The following is a 19,581-nucleotide window of genomic DNA, read 5'->3' as shown; positions in this document are numbered from 1 at the left end:
GTTGCTGTCTTGAGTGGCTGTATAGGACTGGGGCTAGAACTTAGTTGTTTTAACATGTTAATGAAGCTTAAAAAGATGAAGAATGTGAATCCTTTAAGAAGCTCTTTTGTGTCTTTAACTCTTAATCAAGGCCATGATCTCATGTAGAAAAATAGCAGAATCCAGCCAGAGAGTGCAGGTTTATATCAGCCGTGTCATGGATGCCCTGGGAGAATTCAGGTGAGTTGATGGAATTCTGAATTACAAGGAAAGCTCTTTTCATGCCCCTCAAAAGATTTTTTTTGTCACTTCCAGTTATAAGCAACTAAATGCAAGGTTTTGTATTTTAGACAGTCTTGAAGTTAACGTGAATGACTTTTCTGCATTGGATATTGGGTAAATGTTTTCAGAAAACTTTAGCAAAACCAGCTCAGCCATTTTCCTAAAGAGTAAAAGTAGTTCTGTTGTAATCATGTGTTCCTGGAACTGTCAGTTAAATTCTATAAGATCTTGTTAAGAGTTGACTTCTGCTGATACCTGTGTAGTCGAGTGGATTGATGTTGTATTCAGGCAGAGGAGTTGTCTGTTCCTAGCCGTAGATGCTGAACAATGTAACTGTCAAGAAAGATGCGATCAAATGCTCTCTTTTCTGTACCTAATAAAGGAAGGAATGGTCAGAGGCTCAGAAAGTTGGCTCAAGAGAGAGAGAGAAGGCTTTAGTGGGATGGAGTTTCTGTAATATCTGGGATATAGAATCAAATCCCTGCAATGAATAGAATGGGTTCTTTTTCCCCTCAAAATTATTTCTGGATGTTTTTTCTGAATCAAATACACACGGGAATGCAAGAAAGGGAAGCCAAATATGTAATTCATGTGAAGACACTAGATTATTGATACTCTGAATTAGACAGACTAGTGTTCTGGACACTAGTAATTACTGGAATTGTAAAAACTCTTCCAGTTTGTTTAGTCTCCTCAATCTTGCAAAAATAAATAAAAATCAGGGGACAATAGAAGAGGAAAGGGGCTACTTGTAATTATTTGCAAGATTGAAATGTGCATGTTAACACTTACTTTTTGGGAATTTTCTTTGAGCAGAGTTACCATCTGGAACCTGTATTCTGTTCCAAGGATTGCAGAGCCTGTGTGGCTTAATATGATGTCCAGTACCCTGGAAAAGAACCAGCTATGCCAGCGTTTTCTTAAAGAATTTACATTTCTGATAGAACAGATCAACAAAAACCAGTAAGCTTCTCCCAATGCTTTTTTCTTAAAAAAAACTTGTGTTCTTCACAGTGCATGTGGTTATGTTAAAGCACTTAATAGGATATTCTTTTGTTGGTGTTACTTTGGACATATTCTTTTTTTCCTAGGTTCTTTGCTGCTTTGTTGACCGCAGTGCTGACATATCATCTGGCTTGGGTCCCAACAGTAATGCCAGTTGACCATCCTCCCATCAAGGCCTTCTCTGAGAAGCGCACATCACAGTCTGTGAACATGCTGGCAAAATCCCACCCATATAACCCTCTCTGGGCACAGCTTGGTCAGTAGGAAATGGAAAGCTTCAGACTTCTCTATAACTATCACCTTCCTGCATCCACTCCTTTTAGATAGGAGCCACTTGTGATCCAGGTCACATTTTGCCTGAGTGTTTGGAGGCCTGTTTGCATAGCCTGCTTTTTATTCTTTATTCCTTGTTGTCATCCTCTGTTACACTGTCTGGTTAAGTAATTTGGTATTAAGACGGTGCAACTGCTGTGAACAGTCTGAGCAGTTTGGGAAAGAACGAGAGGGAATAGACTGAATTGAGGGGAGTTATCTGGTCTTGGAGGCTCTTTATAGTTGCAACTGCCCTGGTTCTACCTCGTTTTATCTCTCACAGAGTAGGATGGACAACAAGACAACAAATCAGAAGTCTGGCAAGTGGCAATACCTCCATTCACAGTTACATGAGTGGGCTTGGTCCAAGATTTTTTTATTATGCCCTGTTCCTCAGGCTGTTCTCTGACAAATAATTTGTAGCTTATAAGTTATCTTGATACAGGGGACTAAACAACTGATGTCAGATGAGTAGGTGAGTGAAAGCTGAGAGAATAATTCTACCAGTGGTAAATCCTGGAAAAGTCCTCCTTCTTGGCAGCAGATGTGAGTGACATCAGGTCCGCCTTCACTTTAACTGATACAATGTATTGCTATGTAGGATAACACATGTGCACACTACAGCAATAATGTGACTTTTACACTGTGCTACTGGTTGTGTTTCTTGCTAATTTTTTCAATTATACTCGTTATTCTCAGCAACTGTTATGAAACTAATAATTGCTGCCTTGGCCATATAGTTGTAGCAGAATTGTTTCCTGGCTTAGGATGTCTTTTAAACATCGTGCAGAGTTTAGATGGAAGGAGAAATTAGAAGTGTGTGTTCATGGTGTTGAGGATGGAGCCAGGCCTGGAGTTATAAAAATCAGCTGGACTGGAAGTGTAAGAGCTGCTGCCGAGCTTATGGTTGCTCCCAGGAACGACCACTGGTCGTTGACCACTGATCAAGAATCTGGGCTTTTTCTGTCCTGACAAGTTCTTGGTGCCTGAACTCAAAATGCTTTCTGGTTTTGTTTCATTTTTATAAATCCCAAAAAGCCATTATTAAGTGGTTGAAAAAACTGATCATGAAAGTAAGATGTTGCCCTCTACTGGTCTCCTTCTTTAGGAAGAGGGAGGAAAACCAAAAAATCATGTGTCTTAGTATTTAAAATGGAAATGACGTTTTATTAAGGAAGGGATTTTCCACATGTCTTTCCGCCTTCAGACCTCTATTGTCATTACATATTATGTATCAATTACATACTGATAAAACTGTAATACCCATTGTCAGGAAGACATACTGTCTCTTAAGCATCAGCTTCAATAAAGTAGTGTTAACAACAAGTATTAGTATGTTTTGAAGATCACAATTTTGACTTTTTATGCTGTCTTATTAGTAATGGTTTTATATAAAAACCAATTGTGCAAATGAACATGAAGTCTGAATCCAATTTCCATAGCAACTGTGCTCAACTCAAAAATAAAGCAATATCTTCCCAATTCCTTTCCAAATTGCTTGTTCTTGTGGCCTACCAGGCTTCGAGGTTAATTGAGTAGTTTGAAGCCCTCTTTTGGTTACTGAGAAATGAATTTGCTGGCGTGTTAGGCTATGAGATTTGTTGCAATGTTGTTCCTAGTTGAGGAAAGTTAGCACCACTGATGCCACTACACAGCAGCCTCTCCAATGCGTCACTGGAATCATGAGAAATGGCAGATCTTGGCAGGGGAGACAGCGAGAGCCATGGAATTACTGTCTCATTGATCCTTGTTTTGTAGGAATGGAGTCAGAAGCCTTATTCATGTTCTGTATAGTGAGGAGGACGCTGGGCATAAATATGTTTGGAGGTTTTTTGCTGTGTTAGTGTCCTCATATTGAAGCCGGAGGCCCCCTTGCCCTTGGTAGAAACTTTTCTGAAGCTCTGATTATAACTTTAATATAATGTTGCTTCTTGAGGTCTCATACAAAATCCTGTAGGCAAACCATCCAGAACAGAGTTTGAGCTGCTCAGAGCAAGGATTTAGCACCTAAAGCAATCCAGTAGATTAGCAGGTAGCTGATAATGTCTCAAGGCAGAGAAGTCTGCTTTCAATAATTAAGGTGGCTGAAGAAAATGGAGCTTTTACTGGCTGTCTCTCATGTGCTGCTGAGATCAGTCACAGTTTGGTTGAGCAAAGACAATTTAGTTGGTATTTTCTAATGGGTGTCAGGTGAAGACAACAGGGTTAACTCAACCTGGTAACAAACACTTCTTGATTTAGTCCATCTTTGAGAGAGCATGTGAACGTTCCCTTACTGGCTAGCTATGTTTACTTTCCCAGAATTTTGGAGTAGAAACCCTGTAGCTGATAGATGATTATAAGCAACTGGAAGATAGCTACTACTCTCCCAAACAAATATGTTGAAAGTAGGGTATGTATGACCTTAGTTCTGTTAAAAAAGCAGTTCTTCAGGATAAACTATCTAGTAAATAAGTAGTTCTTGGGGGGACTCAGATTATGTTGTAGTGCCTACCTTTCATATTATAGTTGTACTTTAGGTAGTAAAATTTTCTAGTTCTCCACTGCCCCCTGCCACAGATAAATGCTCACGTTAGTGAGGTTGACTCCAAGTCCATACCACGAGCCTTGCTCAATAAGGCCTTTTTTTCCTGAACCTTATTTATTAAGCTAATATTTAATCTTTTTTATGATATCTTAGTCCTGAAAAATGTAATTTAGATTTTCTCTGTAAAAATGCCTGTGTTTAACAGAAAAAAAGTCACTTTGATGTGAAAGAAAATAAGTAGAAAAATAGAAAATAGTATAGCTCACTTTGGAGTTTTTCTGGATCTACTTTCCTCTTCACTCCCTCTTGTGTCAGTTTCCAAGTGATAATACCTTGTAAGCATTGTGTGAATAAAAAACTTAGTGGCTTTGAACAGAAAGAAAATGAGTAATAGCAGCTAATTCCTCACAAAAAACACCAAAACACTTCCAGACAAAAGCCAGGTGTAAGAACCAATAGGGGACTTCTTTGTCTTTCCTTATTCTTTTAAACTTTTATGAATTTACTGTGAAAGAAATTAATTGTCTGATTAGTGTCTATAGTTAATGCTGCTTCAAATGTATTGAATGTGACCAGTGAAGGTTATGTTAAAATCAAATTTTTGCTTTCCTGTGTAGGTGATCTCTATGGTGCCATAGGCTCTCCAGTTAGATTGACTCGAACTGTTATTGTTGGAAAACGCAAGGAGTTGGTGCAGCGCTTGCTCTATGTTCTCACTTACTTCATTCGGTGCTCTGAGCTGCAGGAAAATCAGCTGATGTGGAGCGAGAAGGCTGGAGAAGGAGAACAAGTGCTAAATGGAAGTAAGATAACAACTGCACTAGAAAAGGGAGAGGTAGAGGAGTCTGATTATGTAGTTGTCACTGTTAAAAATGAACCTGCTCTTGTGCCTCCAATCCTACCTCCAAAGAATGATGGAAGTAAGAACAACAGTGTTGTAGAGTGGGTGCATGACGCAGAAAGCGCTCATGCTGTCCCGGTCTCTTCAAAAGAAAAGAAGGAAGCAATAGGAAAGACCAGTCAGAACTCCGAAGCACCTGTGGACTGTCTAACTAGCAGTTTCTGTAAAGGAGCAGCTGATGGTAGGAAAAGAACTGTCACTGACACAGGCATAGTATCCTATCACTCTGAGGAGTTATCTAAATTAGAGGATTTAATGGATGTAAAGAACAAGAACCAGAATGAGAGAAAAGCAGAAAAGCAGTTTTCTAGTAGGTCATCTGCCTTACCTTGTCCTGAAAGGTCTGGCCACAGGAGTTCCCACTTAGAAAAAGTCACCTTTCAGATTGGAAGTTCTGCATCACCAGAGTCAGACTTAGAAACTTGTAGAAGAGAAATGGAAGAAAATCTGAAGGCGTTCAGAAAAAATACAGAGGTGATACATTGTGCCTCAAGTTCCACAAGTCTAGCTGTGGATGCCTCTCAGAATCAAGAAGACAGTTGTGAGGCTGCCTTTATACCCTTCAGTAAACATAATGTTTGTTATGCCCAAATCCCACCGTGTGAGGAGAAGGAGAGTATACTTAACCAACCTATGGAAAGTAAAGGAACTGAAATGAATTTAAAGAATGCCGTATCAAGTGAACTACTTTTGCCCACGGATAACATAGAAACTGTAAAATTGCCAAACATAAAAGAAAATAGAACTTTACGCTCTGGCAACTTAGAGAACTATTCCTCTGACTGCGTAGAAGCAGATTCTGCTGTCAAACAGGATTCCCCTAAAGTAGGTGCTAAAGATGTCCCCTATGGGGATGCTGGAAGGAAAACCTCCTTCAGAGTTGAAGGGGACATTCCAAGGAATGAGAGTTCAGACAGTGCTCTTGGAGCCAGTGATGAAGAAGGTGACTGTTGTATCCCTGATGAAGTGCGTTGTGATAATGTCAGCAAACGACTTGAAGAATTTGCAGAAGTGGAACTTCCTTTACCAAGGTAAAGTAGTCTGATTTAATTTAGAACTAAATCAAGTTAAAAGCTCTTGTTACTGTAGAGTTTTTCGGAGTTTCAAGTCTGAAATCTTCTGGAGTCTTGACTAAGTTCCTTGCAAACAAATCAGTAACAGACACTGATGTGGTCAGAAATCTTGTCAACAGATTGGGCAAAAAGAAAACAGAGACAGCAGGTTTAGAGGAGTTTTGTAACAAAGGTATAGTTCAAACGTCTAACAAAAAGTGGTCAGACTTTTTATGTAAAAACTGCCTGTAACGTTTAACGTAGACATGTAGAGAGAACATCTGAGGACAAGGAAAACTTTGCTTAAACAAATAATTGTTTAGATTTGACATAATTGACAAGTCAAAGACAGATTTGGAATAAATATGGGCATCCTATTTGAAAACTTTTGAGTGTTATAGGTGCACGTGGAACTTGATGCTTAAGGTAGGTTTCTAGACCTACCTTAGGCATGAGAATTGGATAAAATTCAAATTTAGCAAATTTTTTAGGTGCAGAACAGGGAGCTCATACATACCACAAGCTCTAATACATGTAAATTTGCTTATTTTTGAATTTGAAGGAATCAGTACATTGTTAAATTTAAGCTTTTAAAATTCTTGTTTCAAAGAGCACCAGTAAATGTTTACTGGTGTGAACATTTACATGTACTTTGAGTACAGTTGTTGATTAATATTTGCAGTAGAAGCAGTTTGATAAATCTAACTTCGTGTTCCTGTAAAACCTGAATGCAGTTTGTGGAGCAAGAATCTTACCTGCTTTGCATTTCTGTATTTCAGGTCAAATACCATCAGCAGTCAATGTGTGAAAAACTTTGGAAGATCGCTTCTGGGTGGTTACTGTCATACATATATACCTGATCTAGTGCTGCATGGAATAAATAATGATGAAAAACTCAAGCAGTGTCTACTAGCAGATCTACTTCATGCGATGCACGTGAGTTAAAGTACTGTTCTGAGCCATAGCAGGAGTTGTGATATTACTGAGATCTACAGAAGCAGATTATTTCAATAGGTTTCTTTTTTACTTACCTGTTCTGAACAACCATACCTGCCACGTCTTTCTTCTTGAAAGATGTAAGCCCGTAATTCATTATATGCAAAGCCCGTTCACACAAGAATTGTGTGCTTTCCTTTATACTCTCTTAAGGCTTCTCTTCAAAGATAAACACAAGGAAGATTGTTTGCAACTTGAAGTGACAAGAAAAAAACTCAAGCTGCTTCTCTTTTCAGTCACAAGAGCAGACAGAATTATCTGTATTTCAGAAAAACGATATGCAAGTTGAAACATCATATTCTGCCACTTTAGTGGCACGTGTTGCAAGGGAGATAGTCTCGTTGAGGCCTGTATGATACTAGGCTGTAGTAGAAATTACTGACTATAGAAAGTAATTGTCTGTGGATAAGAACTTTGCCATGTTCTTACTGTACTGTAAGTACTCCTAAACTATAAAATTTATGACTAACCTTTCACTGAAATAACTGTCTGACCTCAATATGCAATTTAAAATGCTTATCTAGTAATTGTCTGCAGCTTCTCTATAGCAATTAAGAATCATCCTGCTGGCATGACTGCATGTAATAGCCAAAACAGTGATGTGTGTGTTGCCTTTTGCAATCAGACATGTCTATCTCGTATTGGCCTTATTAGCCACCAGCGTGCTTGTAACAAATGTGGATAGAGCCTTTCCCAAGTCTTTGTTTGCGAAGCCTAGCCATGATGATGATGATGATGATGATGTGTGTGTATGTAACTAACTTCTTGAAACAACATCAGATTGGTCTCATATGATGCTGTGTCTCTTCACTGGTGGATGACAAGTTGACTATGAGCCAGCAGTATGCCCTTGCGGCCAGGAGGGCCAATGGTATCCTGGTATGCATCAAAGAGTGTGGCCAGCAGGTCAAGGGAGGTGATCCTGCCCCTCTACTCGGTCTTAGTGAGGTCCCATCTCAGGTATTGGGTTCAGTTCTGGTCTTCACAGTTCAAAAAAGACAAGGAGCTACAGAAGAGGGTCCAGTGAAGGCCCTCAGAGATGATTAGGGGTCTGGAACATCTCTCTTATGAGGAGAAACTGCAGTAGGCTGGGCCTGTTTAGTCTAGAGAAGAGAAGATGGAATCTCCTTAATGCATATCAATACCTCAAAGGTGGGTTGAGAGTGGTGCCAGACTCTTTTCAGTGGTGCCCAGTGACAGAACAAAGAGTAATGACCATAAACTAAAATGCAAGAAGGTCCACCTCAACATGAGAACGAACTTCTTTACGTTGAAGGTGGCAGAGCACTGGAACAGGCTGCCCAGGGATGTTCTGGATTCTCCCTCTCTGGAGGCAATCAAAACCCACCCAGACGTGTTCCTGTGTCACCTGCTCTAGGTGACCCTGCCTTGGTCGGGGAGTTGACCTAGGTGATCTCCAGAGGTTCCTTCCAACCCTAACTATTCTGCGATAACCTGCTCTTGATTCTGCACAGTAAAATCCCTCACATATCTCTGAAACATTGAACATACTTTCACCATCACTGGATTAGTGTAATTATTACTTTCTTCATTTTGACAGAAATTTATGTTTTCAGGGTAGGTGGAATATGTGAAGAAAAATAAAATGAAGTAGTGATTTTGAAGCATTAATTAAAACTAAATGCCTCAATCAAATTGGCAGTTAAGACCTGATCCAAAGTTGCTGAATATAAATCTTGTCACTGAAGTTGATATTCCTTATTTTTTGAGATGCCTTTTGTTCCCTATTGGACACTGAATCACTTTCTTACTCCCTACCTCAGTGTAAATGAAAATAGAACCTCAAGCTGAGCTGTGGAAATGTATATGGAAGTGTCACATAACTGTGTTTTGTTTCTGTTGCAGCATCCAGTGCTAGATGAGCCCATAGCAGAAGCTGTCTGCATTATTGCAGACACAGATAAATGGAACGTACAAGTAGCTACAAGCCAGAGAAAGATGATGGACAGTATGAAGTTAGGCAAGGATGTTTTGGTTTCAAGTCAAGTATCCAGTTTATTGCAGTCTATTTTACAGCTTTACAAACTCAACGTCCCAGCTGACTTCGTAAGTATTTCCTTGCTGCAGACTGAAGCTAATGAAAATGGTTTAGCTCAGATAGCAGATGCAGAGTTTTGCATACCGTGTTGCTATATCAATGAACTGATGCCTGAAATAATGCAGAGTTGTTACAACATATTGAAAAGAATCCATGCTACAGTTGAATAACAGATACTGGTTTAGAACAAATTAAAGTTAACTACTTGAAAATACATGTGCCAAAACTCAAATTTTTTAGGCAATTTTAGCATGGTCCTCATGTGTTTATGTTTAGGACTCTTAAGTTTGGTTCTTATTTTTTTGTTTGTATGACTTCCACGCTTCTTTTAAGTTGTTGAAGTGTCTTTTTACCTAAGCCTGGTTCTGGTGTACAACTTTCTATTCTTGTGCTTTCTATTCAACCCCATGCTGTGGATGCCTCTTCTCTCTGCTCTCCAAATAATTGTGCCTCTGTGTGTTTATCTGACCCTTCTATTTTATGCATATTTTAGCTACCCCTGTCAGCAAGTGCTGTCTTGGGTAGACTTGCTGATGTCTCCATAGGATTAATGGGATGAGACACCTGGGAGAACGGGTGGGTCGCAGCAGAGGATGTTACTTCATCGTATTGCATACTCCCTGTCCCACAGCATCCTTTTCTGTCCTCATTTGTTGTGGAGTTCATCAGAGCAAATCAGTAATGCTGGCTCTGCTATTACAACAAAATTACTCACAAGTCTGACAGCAGTAATTGTAATACAGTTTTTAATGCACGATTGTAGGTGAGGGGAGATGGAGTCGTTTTTTTTCAGTGCTCACCACTTTTGTAGTTAGCAGAATTGATCTGTCCTTCAGCAGATAGCCTTGAGAAACTTTGTAGGAATCCTGTGTAATGACTGTGCCAGCAGATGGAAGAGAAAAATAGAGCTAAATACTAACAGCTGTAAGTAGTATTACTTGGCACTGTTTTGGATAAAATTAGTAGTATTGATTACACTGAGTTCTTGAAGTCAAATGCTAGTCAAAATGTGTGGGTATGTTTTTCAGTGTTGTCTCTGGATTCTTCTGGGTGTCGAAAAATATGCAACTTTGGTTGAAATTATAACCTAACACTATCACAGTCACACCTTAAATTCTGGCATTTTTAAACTGAATAGTTGATTCTGCAACTGAAGTGTTCTTTACAAGATTGCCTTGGGATTTGTGTATGCAATTTCTGTATGGTTCGTATGGTTCTGGAGGGGTCTGGAGATGGAATGATTTTCAGGTTTTTATTTGCTTTTTCTTCCAAAAAGGAACAGTGAAGTGACAGTGCTAGTAGTTGATAAATTTTCTATAATCCATGTTAGAGACACTTTGATCCTTCTGTTGGTGGATTGTGCAACTCTGCTAGAACAGAACACTGGTGTATGGCAGTTAAACTCTAGGGGGAGAAGTGTGACTTTTTAATTGTAGTGTTTCTATTGATTTAAATTTGAACAGAAACCATATGTACTGATGTACTAATATCAGTCAGAGATGAGCATAATGCAGTATGTTTGAAGTTTCCTTTAGGAGTGCATGTTTCTTTAGATGTTCAGATGAATAAGTATTTTTGGGTTTTTTTGGTACAACTTGAGACCAGATGAAAGGCAAGTGGTGATATCTTCCTTCTGGCACTTCAGACTGGTGACAGTGCTGCAGAGAGCTTTGCAGTGTGCCCTGATGAGAGGGAAGTGATGATTGCAACTGCTGCATTTCAGCAATATGCCAAAAGTTTTACCTACACCTTTAAACTCATTTTAAGCTACTCTTCTATTTTTAGAAGTAACTTGACTTTTTTTTTTCCATTTAGTCAATGAGAAAAACTGCAGAGGAAGCTAACATTAAAAACAAAAGACTTGTGGAAGTTTTCAACAAAAGGGGTTCATGTACCAAGCTTGTGGGGAGAAATGTCTTTTGATTCTTTGCTGATATTAATGAGGAGCAGATAATATTATGTAAACAATCCCTCTTTTAAAATAATGTGTCATTCTTTCTTACTTGCTGCCTCACAACTTGAAAAAAAAAATCAGTAATCCTTTATACAAATACTGGAATTAAAATATATTGAACTGCTGCTTTGTGAATCAGCTGCATGCTCCCCTGAACCACTGAGGCAGTGCTTATAGGCTTTTTGCATTAGGGTTACCTGTAATGGAAAAGATAAGAATGCTTCCCTTTTGGCCAGAATCAGAAGTGGTACGACTATAATGACTTGAGTGAAAATTTGCTTGAAGCAAATAGATCAAACTACTGCCAAAAAGCTTTTGCCTTTCCTCCGCTGATGTAAATTATTTTACTCTACTACCATGTAGCACATTTTTTAAAATGCCTCTTCATCTTCCATGATTAAGACTTGGTATTAACTATTAAAAAATCATTAAAAATCCTTATCTTGCTCCAGACAATCAGAAAAATGCATGGTAGGCTACCTACAAGCCTGAGTCTATTTTTTTCATCATTATTTTGTTAATTAATAAAACAGGTTTTACCAGACCTGATTTCTAATACTTAGACTTTCATTCAATTCGAAGCACATGGGACAATGACCTGAAGCTGTTTGCTGCTACTGTTTCTAATTGCTGTGTATGCCTGCTGGATGATTATACATTTGATAATGTGAGCTGCTGCATACACTTCCTGCTTTCATCTCCTGGAGTTTGCAGAGCTGAACTAATTTAACTTTTTTGAAGTGGTCATCCTTATGAAAAGAAGGAATATATCAAAGTGAATGTGCCTTTTGTCCTAGAACAAAATACCTGATAAGACATCCTACCTACTTGCCTTGTGAAGACATGCTAACTACTGACCTTGCCTTACCAAAATAACCCCTCTTTCTCTTTGAAGCTGAAGTTCATCTGCTCTCTTGTAGTTGATGTATGAGAAATTACCATGCATCACATGACTGTATTTAAAAATAATATGCATTTCTAGCATTCCACTGCTGAAAGAAAAGGGGTGTGGTTAGATTGATGTTTCAACTTGAACTGTTACCTTTTGGCAATCAGCATCAAATGTTTAAGCAATTTTAAACTAGAAGTACCTAGAAATAATAAAAACAAATGCCTAAAATGGATTTGTATCTTATCTGCTACAGTAAAGCTGTCAGCAAAAGAGTTATAATTTTTTGATGAATAAGGTATTGATATCTTCTCCTTCCTGAGTGTTAGTTTCCTGAATGGCACTAGAGCCTTGGAGCTAGAATGATAATTTTAGGAACTGTTGTCTAAACCAAGTCTTTCAGAAAAATGGTATTGACTTATAACAAAGACATCTTGATCTAAGAATTCTGGTTTGATTCTTAGTAAGATGTTCAGAGTGGTTTTGAACTCAGTTAAAACTGCTGAAGTCAACAGAAGCACAATGGCTTACTTTAGTGGAAAATGGATGTGCAGTTAGTGCAGTAAACTGGCTGGCCAGGAGAGCTGGAATGTCCCAGTTCTATCAGGGGTTTCTTCTTTGTGGGATACTGTAACTGTTTTAATGTTTGTAGCACAGTTGTAACAAAACCAATTACCTCTTCTGGATGTTGGAGTATAGATTTAGTTTATCTTCTGGCAAAGATACAAGGTAAAGTGATATGCTTACATATCTGTAATGTTTGCATGCAATTGCTAAAGCCATTCTGAGGCTTTTGATCTTTGTTAACAGTGCATAATGCACCTTGAGGATAGACTACAAGAGATGTACCTCAAAAGCAAAATGCTTTCAGAATATCTGCGAGGACATACAAGAGTGCATGTAAAAGAACTAGGAATTGTATTGGGGTGAGTATTGCAGGTATCAGTCTTAACCACTGGCAAAAGCTGGGGCAGTTATTTTTCCTTTTCATCTGAATTTTGACATCTTGCTCTCACAAGGACTTGCTTCATATTTAACACTTTCTCATATGCCTAATAAGGTGTGCAAATGGGTTCTGCTGAGCTATCTGGAAATCGGGAGGAGATATTTATACAGCAAGAACTAATTAGTTGTTACTCTTAAATCTTCAGAATAAAGAAAGTTTGGATTTTGGTCATTAGGAAGTTAAGCATGCATTCATATACACTCCCTTCTGTCGTGATCTCCTTAATGAAAACTTCATCCCAACAAATACTTTGGAATTTTTGGAAGGTTAGGTAGTATATTTGTATCTTGAGGGAAGAGAGGATCTCAAAAAGCAGATGTAGAAAAACGAACAGGTGTCCTGTTGGGCACCTGTCTCCTAATAATAGTACTTGATTGGCATATAACCTTGAGTGATGTGCCTGCTGACAGCAGAAAAGGGGGAAGAAGCGAATATACATTCTCAAGATGCTTTTTAGCACTGTAAATTAAATCTAATTCATCTTTTTCCAGACTGTTCAAGATATCATATTCAGAAATGTAGCTGTAAATAGTGAAAACCTGAAATAAGCATTCTTCTCAGTGTGTATATGTGTTAAATATATATAAATATACATGTACATCCTGGCCTCTGAACAGCTTCACATTTAGAAATGGTTGGAAACTGACCAATGCGTTTGAGAGACATTCCTTGAACTGTTATTGTGTAATAATTAACAATTCCAGTGTTTAGTCATTTTTGGTAAGAAAGTGCTACTATATAGTGAACTGAGTTATATTCAAAACCTGAAATGCATAGTCTTCCATAAGCTGATACTTAGTACTTTCTTAAACTGGGCTTATTGGTACCTACTGACTGGGAAGACTACAAGATAAGGCTCATAGCTTAGCCAACAAATAAAAGGTTTTTTTATTTAAACTACAAAAGATTGTATAGCACAGAATGTAATACTGTCTTTTGACTTAAATGGTAGCATACTTCTTGATTTTAAACATTATTACCTACCTTTACTGGTATGTTATGAGTAATGGCAATAAATAATAATTAAACAATGAACTTAGTTAGCAAGACACTTCCAGTTTCTTTAAAGTGAATGAAAAATATCTTCTTTTGTTTCTCTTGTGAAGGTGACTGTATATTTTAAAATCTGTCTCTTTTTTTTTAATTTCTAGGATTGAATCCAATGACTTGCCTCTGTTGGCTGCTATAGCAAGTACTCATTCCCCATATGTTGCTCAAATACTCTTATAAATTAAACTCTCAGGATAGTCATTCCCTTAAAGTAAAATAAGGAAAATGGGAATGTTGAATGAAGAACAGAGGTGCCAAACACTGGTAAAGGGGAGCACTGAGGAAAGCAGGTGATGACTGTACATACTACCATCTTCCGATTCTGATCTCAACCGGATGTTTTATCGGAGGACTTCAGTTTACATAATGTCAAAGGCATTCAGGTTTTTCTTACAATCTCACTTCTGACTTAAGAAAGAGACTGCATCCTTGTATTTTATTTTTATTCAGAGGACAAAAGTTAACACTATATGGCAGACCAGGAGCTGCCATCCAAAACGCTGCTCAAAACCATGAAGTACCAGTCAAAAGAACAAGTGGGTTAAAATGGACTTTGTAATACTATGCTTGTGAGTGTGGTGTGGTGTATGTTTCTTTGCTGGGGAGGAGGAGGAGCTGTAAACTCTGTATATAGCATTCCTATACACAAGTGTATTAGGTGGGACATGACTTTCTTGCGGAGCATACACGTGATTTTATATAGTAGAAGTGATGGGCTCGGAACAAGGAACCTGGATTCAGCAGCCAAATGTTACGTGGAAATGGAGGTGTGCGTGAAGTTGATGTTACTTTTCCCTTTAAGGACAAGAGGTTGAGAGCTGTGGCTGCTTCTGTTTTAATGAGGAGGCATTCAAATGGGCCCATGGCTAGAGATGAAATGGAATGAACTTCCAAGATAGGGATTTTGTGGGAAAGCCTTATGGAACTTCTGCTACAAGTTTACATTTGTTGCTGATGCAACTTTAATAACTCTTGAGTTGCTGTATGACTGTAGTCCTGGGAACTAAACCTGTATCTTGGTGTCATCAAGTATTACCATCTCCAAGGAGTATGAATCTGAAAACCTTCTGAATGATGCCAGTGCTGTCAGCACGTGTCTGTGCACACATAAAACAAGCCATTGGCACAAACTGAAGACAATCCTATTGGGGAAATAAAAGACAACAAAAATCTCCCACCAAACCTTTAGTCAAAAGTATTACTTTTTTCCAGCTACAAGTTGTCACGCTCAGTAAGAATAAAAGAGGAACATTGAAGTAAAATGAAATGTAGGGGGCAAACCCCAATATTTGATATTACTATGAATGTTTGCAATTACTCTTTTTGATTCTGCAGAAATCTTGAACTATCATCCAGGTGCCTTTCCTTAAGTTAACTACTCTGACACCAGAAACTACTTCTCCACTAGTTGATACTGGCCTCTGGTGTTTCTAGAAAGCAAAATAAAATTTTGTATTTCACTGTTTTCATGTGGTTGATTAAAATGAATGTAAAAAAATACTTTTTTTGCATCAAGCACTGTTAAGCTGGATATGAAACTACGGACCAGACTGAGGAGAGAACAAAGGATCAAAACATTCTTAAACAAAAAACTCAATGTTGGACTGTTCTGTTGTGAGCCACTGTGAATGCAGTGTCTGAAATTGTCATCTTGCAAGCAGATTGCTGGCAACACAATTGCTTGAAAATAGTGAATTCTTATAAGAAACTCTTGGTCACCAGTTGTGAGTTCTCCTTGTTGATGATTACAGATTTTTACCACTGAAGGGACACACTTTTACTGCAAGTGTTTTTATTTCCTACTACCTTGATGTTTGGACTTTTCTACAGTAAACTTTCAATGATTTGAAATAATGAAATGTGCATATTGTGAATTGTTTAAATGTGATGGGGGTCTTGATTAACCTTGTGTTGCTTTTTGAGGGAAATAGGTAGACTGACCTACTGTGAAAAGAGGTTGTTTCCACGTGGAGGGATACTTAATATTCTGGTAACACTTCTAAAGCTGTTCCTTCTATGCTGGTTTTCTGACCTGACATTCCAAATGTTACTTTTATTGCATTTTCATACTTCTCCCTAGTATTCTGCCTAAAAAGGCTAAAATATTTCTGTGGTTCAGGTTTTCTCCTGCTTGTAGTTAAGGAAACTTTTCTTGTCTCTGGATATCTGCTGGAAAGTAAACTTACCTCTGCATATAGCTTTTAGCAGATACTGCTTTCTATTTCACAAGGTTAAGACCAAGTAAGAACCATAGAGCAAGTCACATATTCCTAAACTACCCTTTTGATGGAGAACATGTGCATGTGTAAGACTATGAAACTGCTTCCCTGAGTGTATATAGGAATCCTCATGTATTTTCTCTATTTCATATCACTCTTGAATAGTAGCTGAGATCATTAAAAGTCAATTCCAGTTCTTTAAAGTATAAGTTGGGTTTTTATCTGACCAGACACTGACAATTCTTCAAAGAAATAGAAGCTAACATAAAGATCTGCTTCTGTTATCACAGAGTGTACTAAAGAAGTCAGAGGTCAGCAGACATTCAGTGATTTCAATATTAATACCACAGTCAGTAATACCTGATTTTACTACATCAACTATTTAAAAAAAAAAAATTAAAAAATTTGCCCTTTGGCAAGACATCAGTTAACCTTATGGTGGCATGTGAGCCGATGGTCAAAAACACTTGGATTTTCTTCAGCCCAGGCTAAAACTTTATAGTTCTTGCTGCTTTCTCTAACATTTTGCTGCTCTTCAGAAATTACATGTTGAACTATCTTATTCCTACAGTTTTAGTTTTGGAGGAAAGAAAATTCAAAATGAAAGCTCTTTATTACCTTTAAGAGGCTTTACACTAATGAAAGCTAATTATATATTTCCCCCTCCACCAAACGTACTACCTCAGTTGACAGGATTCCACTTTCTAGGGCTTTTTTTTTTTTTGACTCAAAGTCTTTTAACTTGTTTTCGGTAGCATCTTGATGTTTATGTAAATTGGTGTGGCATGACAGGGCAGTAAGTATTTACAGATGTGGTTTTTAGACATTTTTAGGGCATGTTTCTGGTTTTATTTTAATAGGATGAAAAGTGATATGAATGTACAGATGTGTTGAAAATTGATAATGTAGCTTAATTTTCAAATATTCCAAAGTTGTTTTTATCAGTATTATATAGGTTTTTTGTAAACTTAAATACATACTTTCTTGGTTAAGTGGGAGTGCACAGTCTTTCCAAAATCCCACATAATTGCAGTTTACATAGTGAAATTTAAAGAATGTATGCTTTTTTTCAGGCAAGACTAAGCAGAGGGGAGAAGTGAACTGCTAAATTGTAGTATTTAATCTAAATGAATTCTTTAACCCCAAACGATACCAAGAATTAAACATTTTAATTTCAGTAGGTACTCGCTGAACTAATGTATACAATTTTCTTCTGCCCCCAAAAAACTAATAAACACTGATTCTGTAATTCACTTTTCTAGTAGCATCCTCCAGAATTCTAGATTGATCTTCCCCACTCCCTACTACTATATGCATCTTTACTCTTGAAGTCAAAAACTCTTTTCAGATGCACCAAATTCTTGTATATAAGGTTTATGCAAAATGATCACTTACCCCCAAGTCTAACTTCAATTAAAAGGATCCAAAAATCAAGTCTGAACTACTGAATATAGTATAGACATTTTCCATTGGTTTTTTTTTTTGGAGGTCAAATGAGCTAATTTGACATACATAGCAGGTTTTTCATAGTAGAAAAAAATGTGTGTTGCTATTGCATGTTTGGAGAACATAGGCTTTTTTAGGAATGACTGAATACCAATGTCAAACTACATGGTTTTTTTTCTTATAGTTGTTCATGTATGCTATCATTTTGGTCTATTTCTTTGCGGCATTTGGTGCAATAAACTTTCTGAAATCAACTTAAGTGATATTTGGTATCTTCCTTTTTAAAACTTCTGAAATGGCTGTTATTGTTGTAGCTGAGGTCTAAAAGCACATGAGCATTCAATGACCCATTAGCGGAGTATGTAACTTGCAAAATGTCTGACAGGAAGACTCCACAAAATTTGGAACCTGATTTAACACTTTTAGCATCTTTGGAAGCTTTACTCCACTTATATGTAACAAGAGCCCTTATAGTGTGAAAAATAACGGCAGAAAATAATGGAAAATGAAGACACTGACTGTTGGAATAGGTCCTGCGGAGTTTCCACACCCTTGTGTGGCTGGCACTTAGCTCTTTTCATATGCATTTGAGCTACCTGAAAAATGTGTCACTATTAGATAATATATCCATTTTTTAAAAGTGCTCAACCAAATGGGAATGAGTGACACCTCATGTCTGCTAGATTATGAAGTTTAGTTTAAAATAAAGAGGTCATCAATTTCTCTCAAACTCTCCAAGACCTGACTTTCTATTTAGTATTCTCAGCTTATTGGAAAATCCTTATTTAGAAATAAAAACAGAGATGAGCTGATCAACTCTAATTATGCTGAACATCTTTGAACAGGTCTGAATTACAGTCTGATTTGTAGAGTGTAAGCACTTCTTACCTGTAGACTGAAATGTTTGAGGTTTGCTTGTTGGTCAGGCTAACAAGGTTTGGAAGTAAGACGAAAAGCCCAGGAACTTTGGCATCAAGGGGCTTGATGGTGAGGAGAAAACCCAGTTACTCTGTCCAGTCTTTTCTCCTGTCATACTAGCTGCATCTGCTAGTTTTAATCTTTGCCTTGCTCTGTTGTGCAATGAGTCCCTTGTAGCCAGCTGAAACATATTTGCAACAAAAAAAAAAAAAAGCTGCTGTTGGGTTAACAAGTTGAATTTGTCTCAAAGGGGCAAGGGAAGAAATGGGACCCCTCAGCTAGGAACAGAGAAGGACCGAGATTGCTCCAGCTCCTGATGTCTTTGATGCTTGTGAACCATTGGACTGTCTTGGTGGTTTGTGTGGGGCAGCAATGGGTTTTCCACCCAGGCTCTGTGAGACTGTGAAACTCCTCTGTTCTGATTCCACTACTTAAAAAATGTAGTTATGCTGTTGATCATATCAACTGGTTGAATTTCTTTCTTAAGGGCACTTAGCCAGTGTCTCAGAATCTGTATGTTTGGGATGGTGTCGGGTTAGGAAGAGGCAGGTATGGAGGCTGACAGGTATAAAATGGCCAAGCACTGGGAAAGGATGGAGACCTGCATTAATAAATACTTATGTGGTGAGAGGGCTGCCACAGAGCTTTTAGGACAGACAGCTGCAAAGGAGAAAATAATACCTAGATTTGAAAAATTCTCAAACTCTGCAGTCAGATTCCATGATTTGTTCAAAAGATCTGACTTGAAATAATACAAATATTAATAGTGAACAACTGATTGTACTGTTTTCCTGCGTATGAAGGGATTCTCCTCATATGTAACAAGGATTTCAAGGCTACAGCAGTAAACATGAACTATATTACAAAGTAACTAAGTCTTGTAGCAAAATTCTGCCAGTCTTTCTCTCTCCTTTTATCTGTAAATGAAAAAGTTATATAGCAAAGCTTTCTGCTGATCATCCATGCACCGTATTCTTTGGCTTTCT

The 19,581-nt window shown here is 37.9% G+C and overlaps 1 protein-coding gene across 4 annotated transcripts in view; it reads left to right on the top strand.

Moving 5' to 3' along the window:
* Window positions 1-17,936, top strand: part of FNIP2 (folliculin interacting protein 2) — a 50,388-nt gene extending 32,452 nt beyond the window's left edge. For all 4 annotated transcript variants that reach the window (XM_027676819.1, XM_027676816.1, XM_027676815.1 and 1 more), the window contains 8 exons: window positions 131-219; window positions 1,078-1,224; window positions 1,353-1,522; window positions 4,723-6,037; window positions 6,838-6,994; window positions 8,921-9,121; window positions 12,767-12,882; window positions 14,114-17,936. In XM_027676819.1, coding sequence (XP_027532620.1) covers window positions 131-219; window positions 1,078-1,224; window positions 1,353-1,522; window positions 4,723-6,037; window positions 6,838-6,994; window positions 8,921-9,121; window positions 12,767-12,882; window positions 14,114-14,192 — 2,274 coding nt within the window. In that variant the 3' untranslated portion in view covers window positions 14,193-17,936. The remainder of the gene's footprint in view (window positions 1-130; window positions 220-1,077; window positions 1,225-1,352; window positions 1,523-4,722; window positions 6,038-6,837; window positions 6,995-8,920; window positions 9,122-12,766; window positions 12,883-14,113) is intronic.
* The last annotated feature ends 1,645 nt before the right edge of the window (window positions 17,937-19,581 follow it).

Source organism: Neopelma chrysocephalum, unplaced genomic scaffold (genome assembly GCF_003984885.1).
Source record: "Neopelma chrysocephalum unplaced genomic scaffold, ASM398488v2 Primary Assembly neopelma1_42, whole genome shotgun sequence".
NCBI classification, from domain to species: Eukaryota; Metazoa; Chordata; class Aves; order Passeriformes; family Pipridae; genus Neopelma; species Neopelma chrysocephalum.
This window is presented reverse-complemented; position numbering and strand designations above follow the sequence as displayed.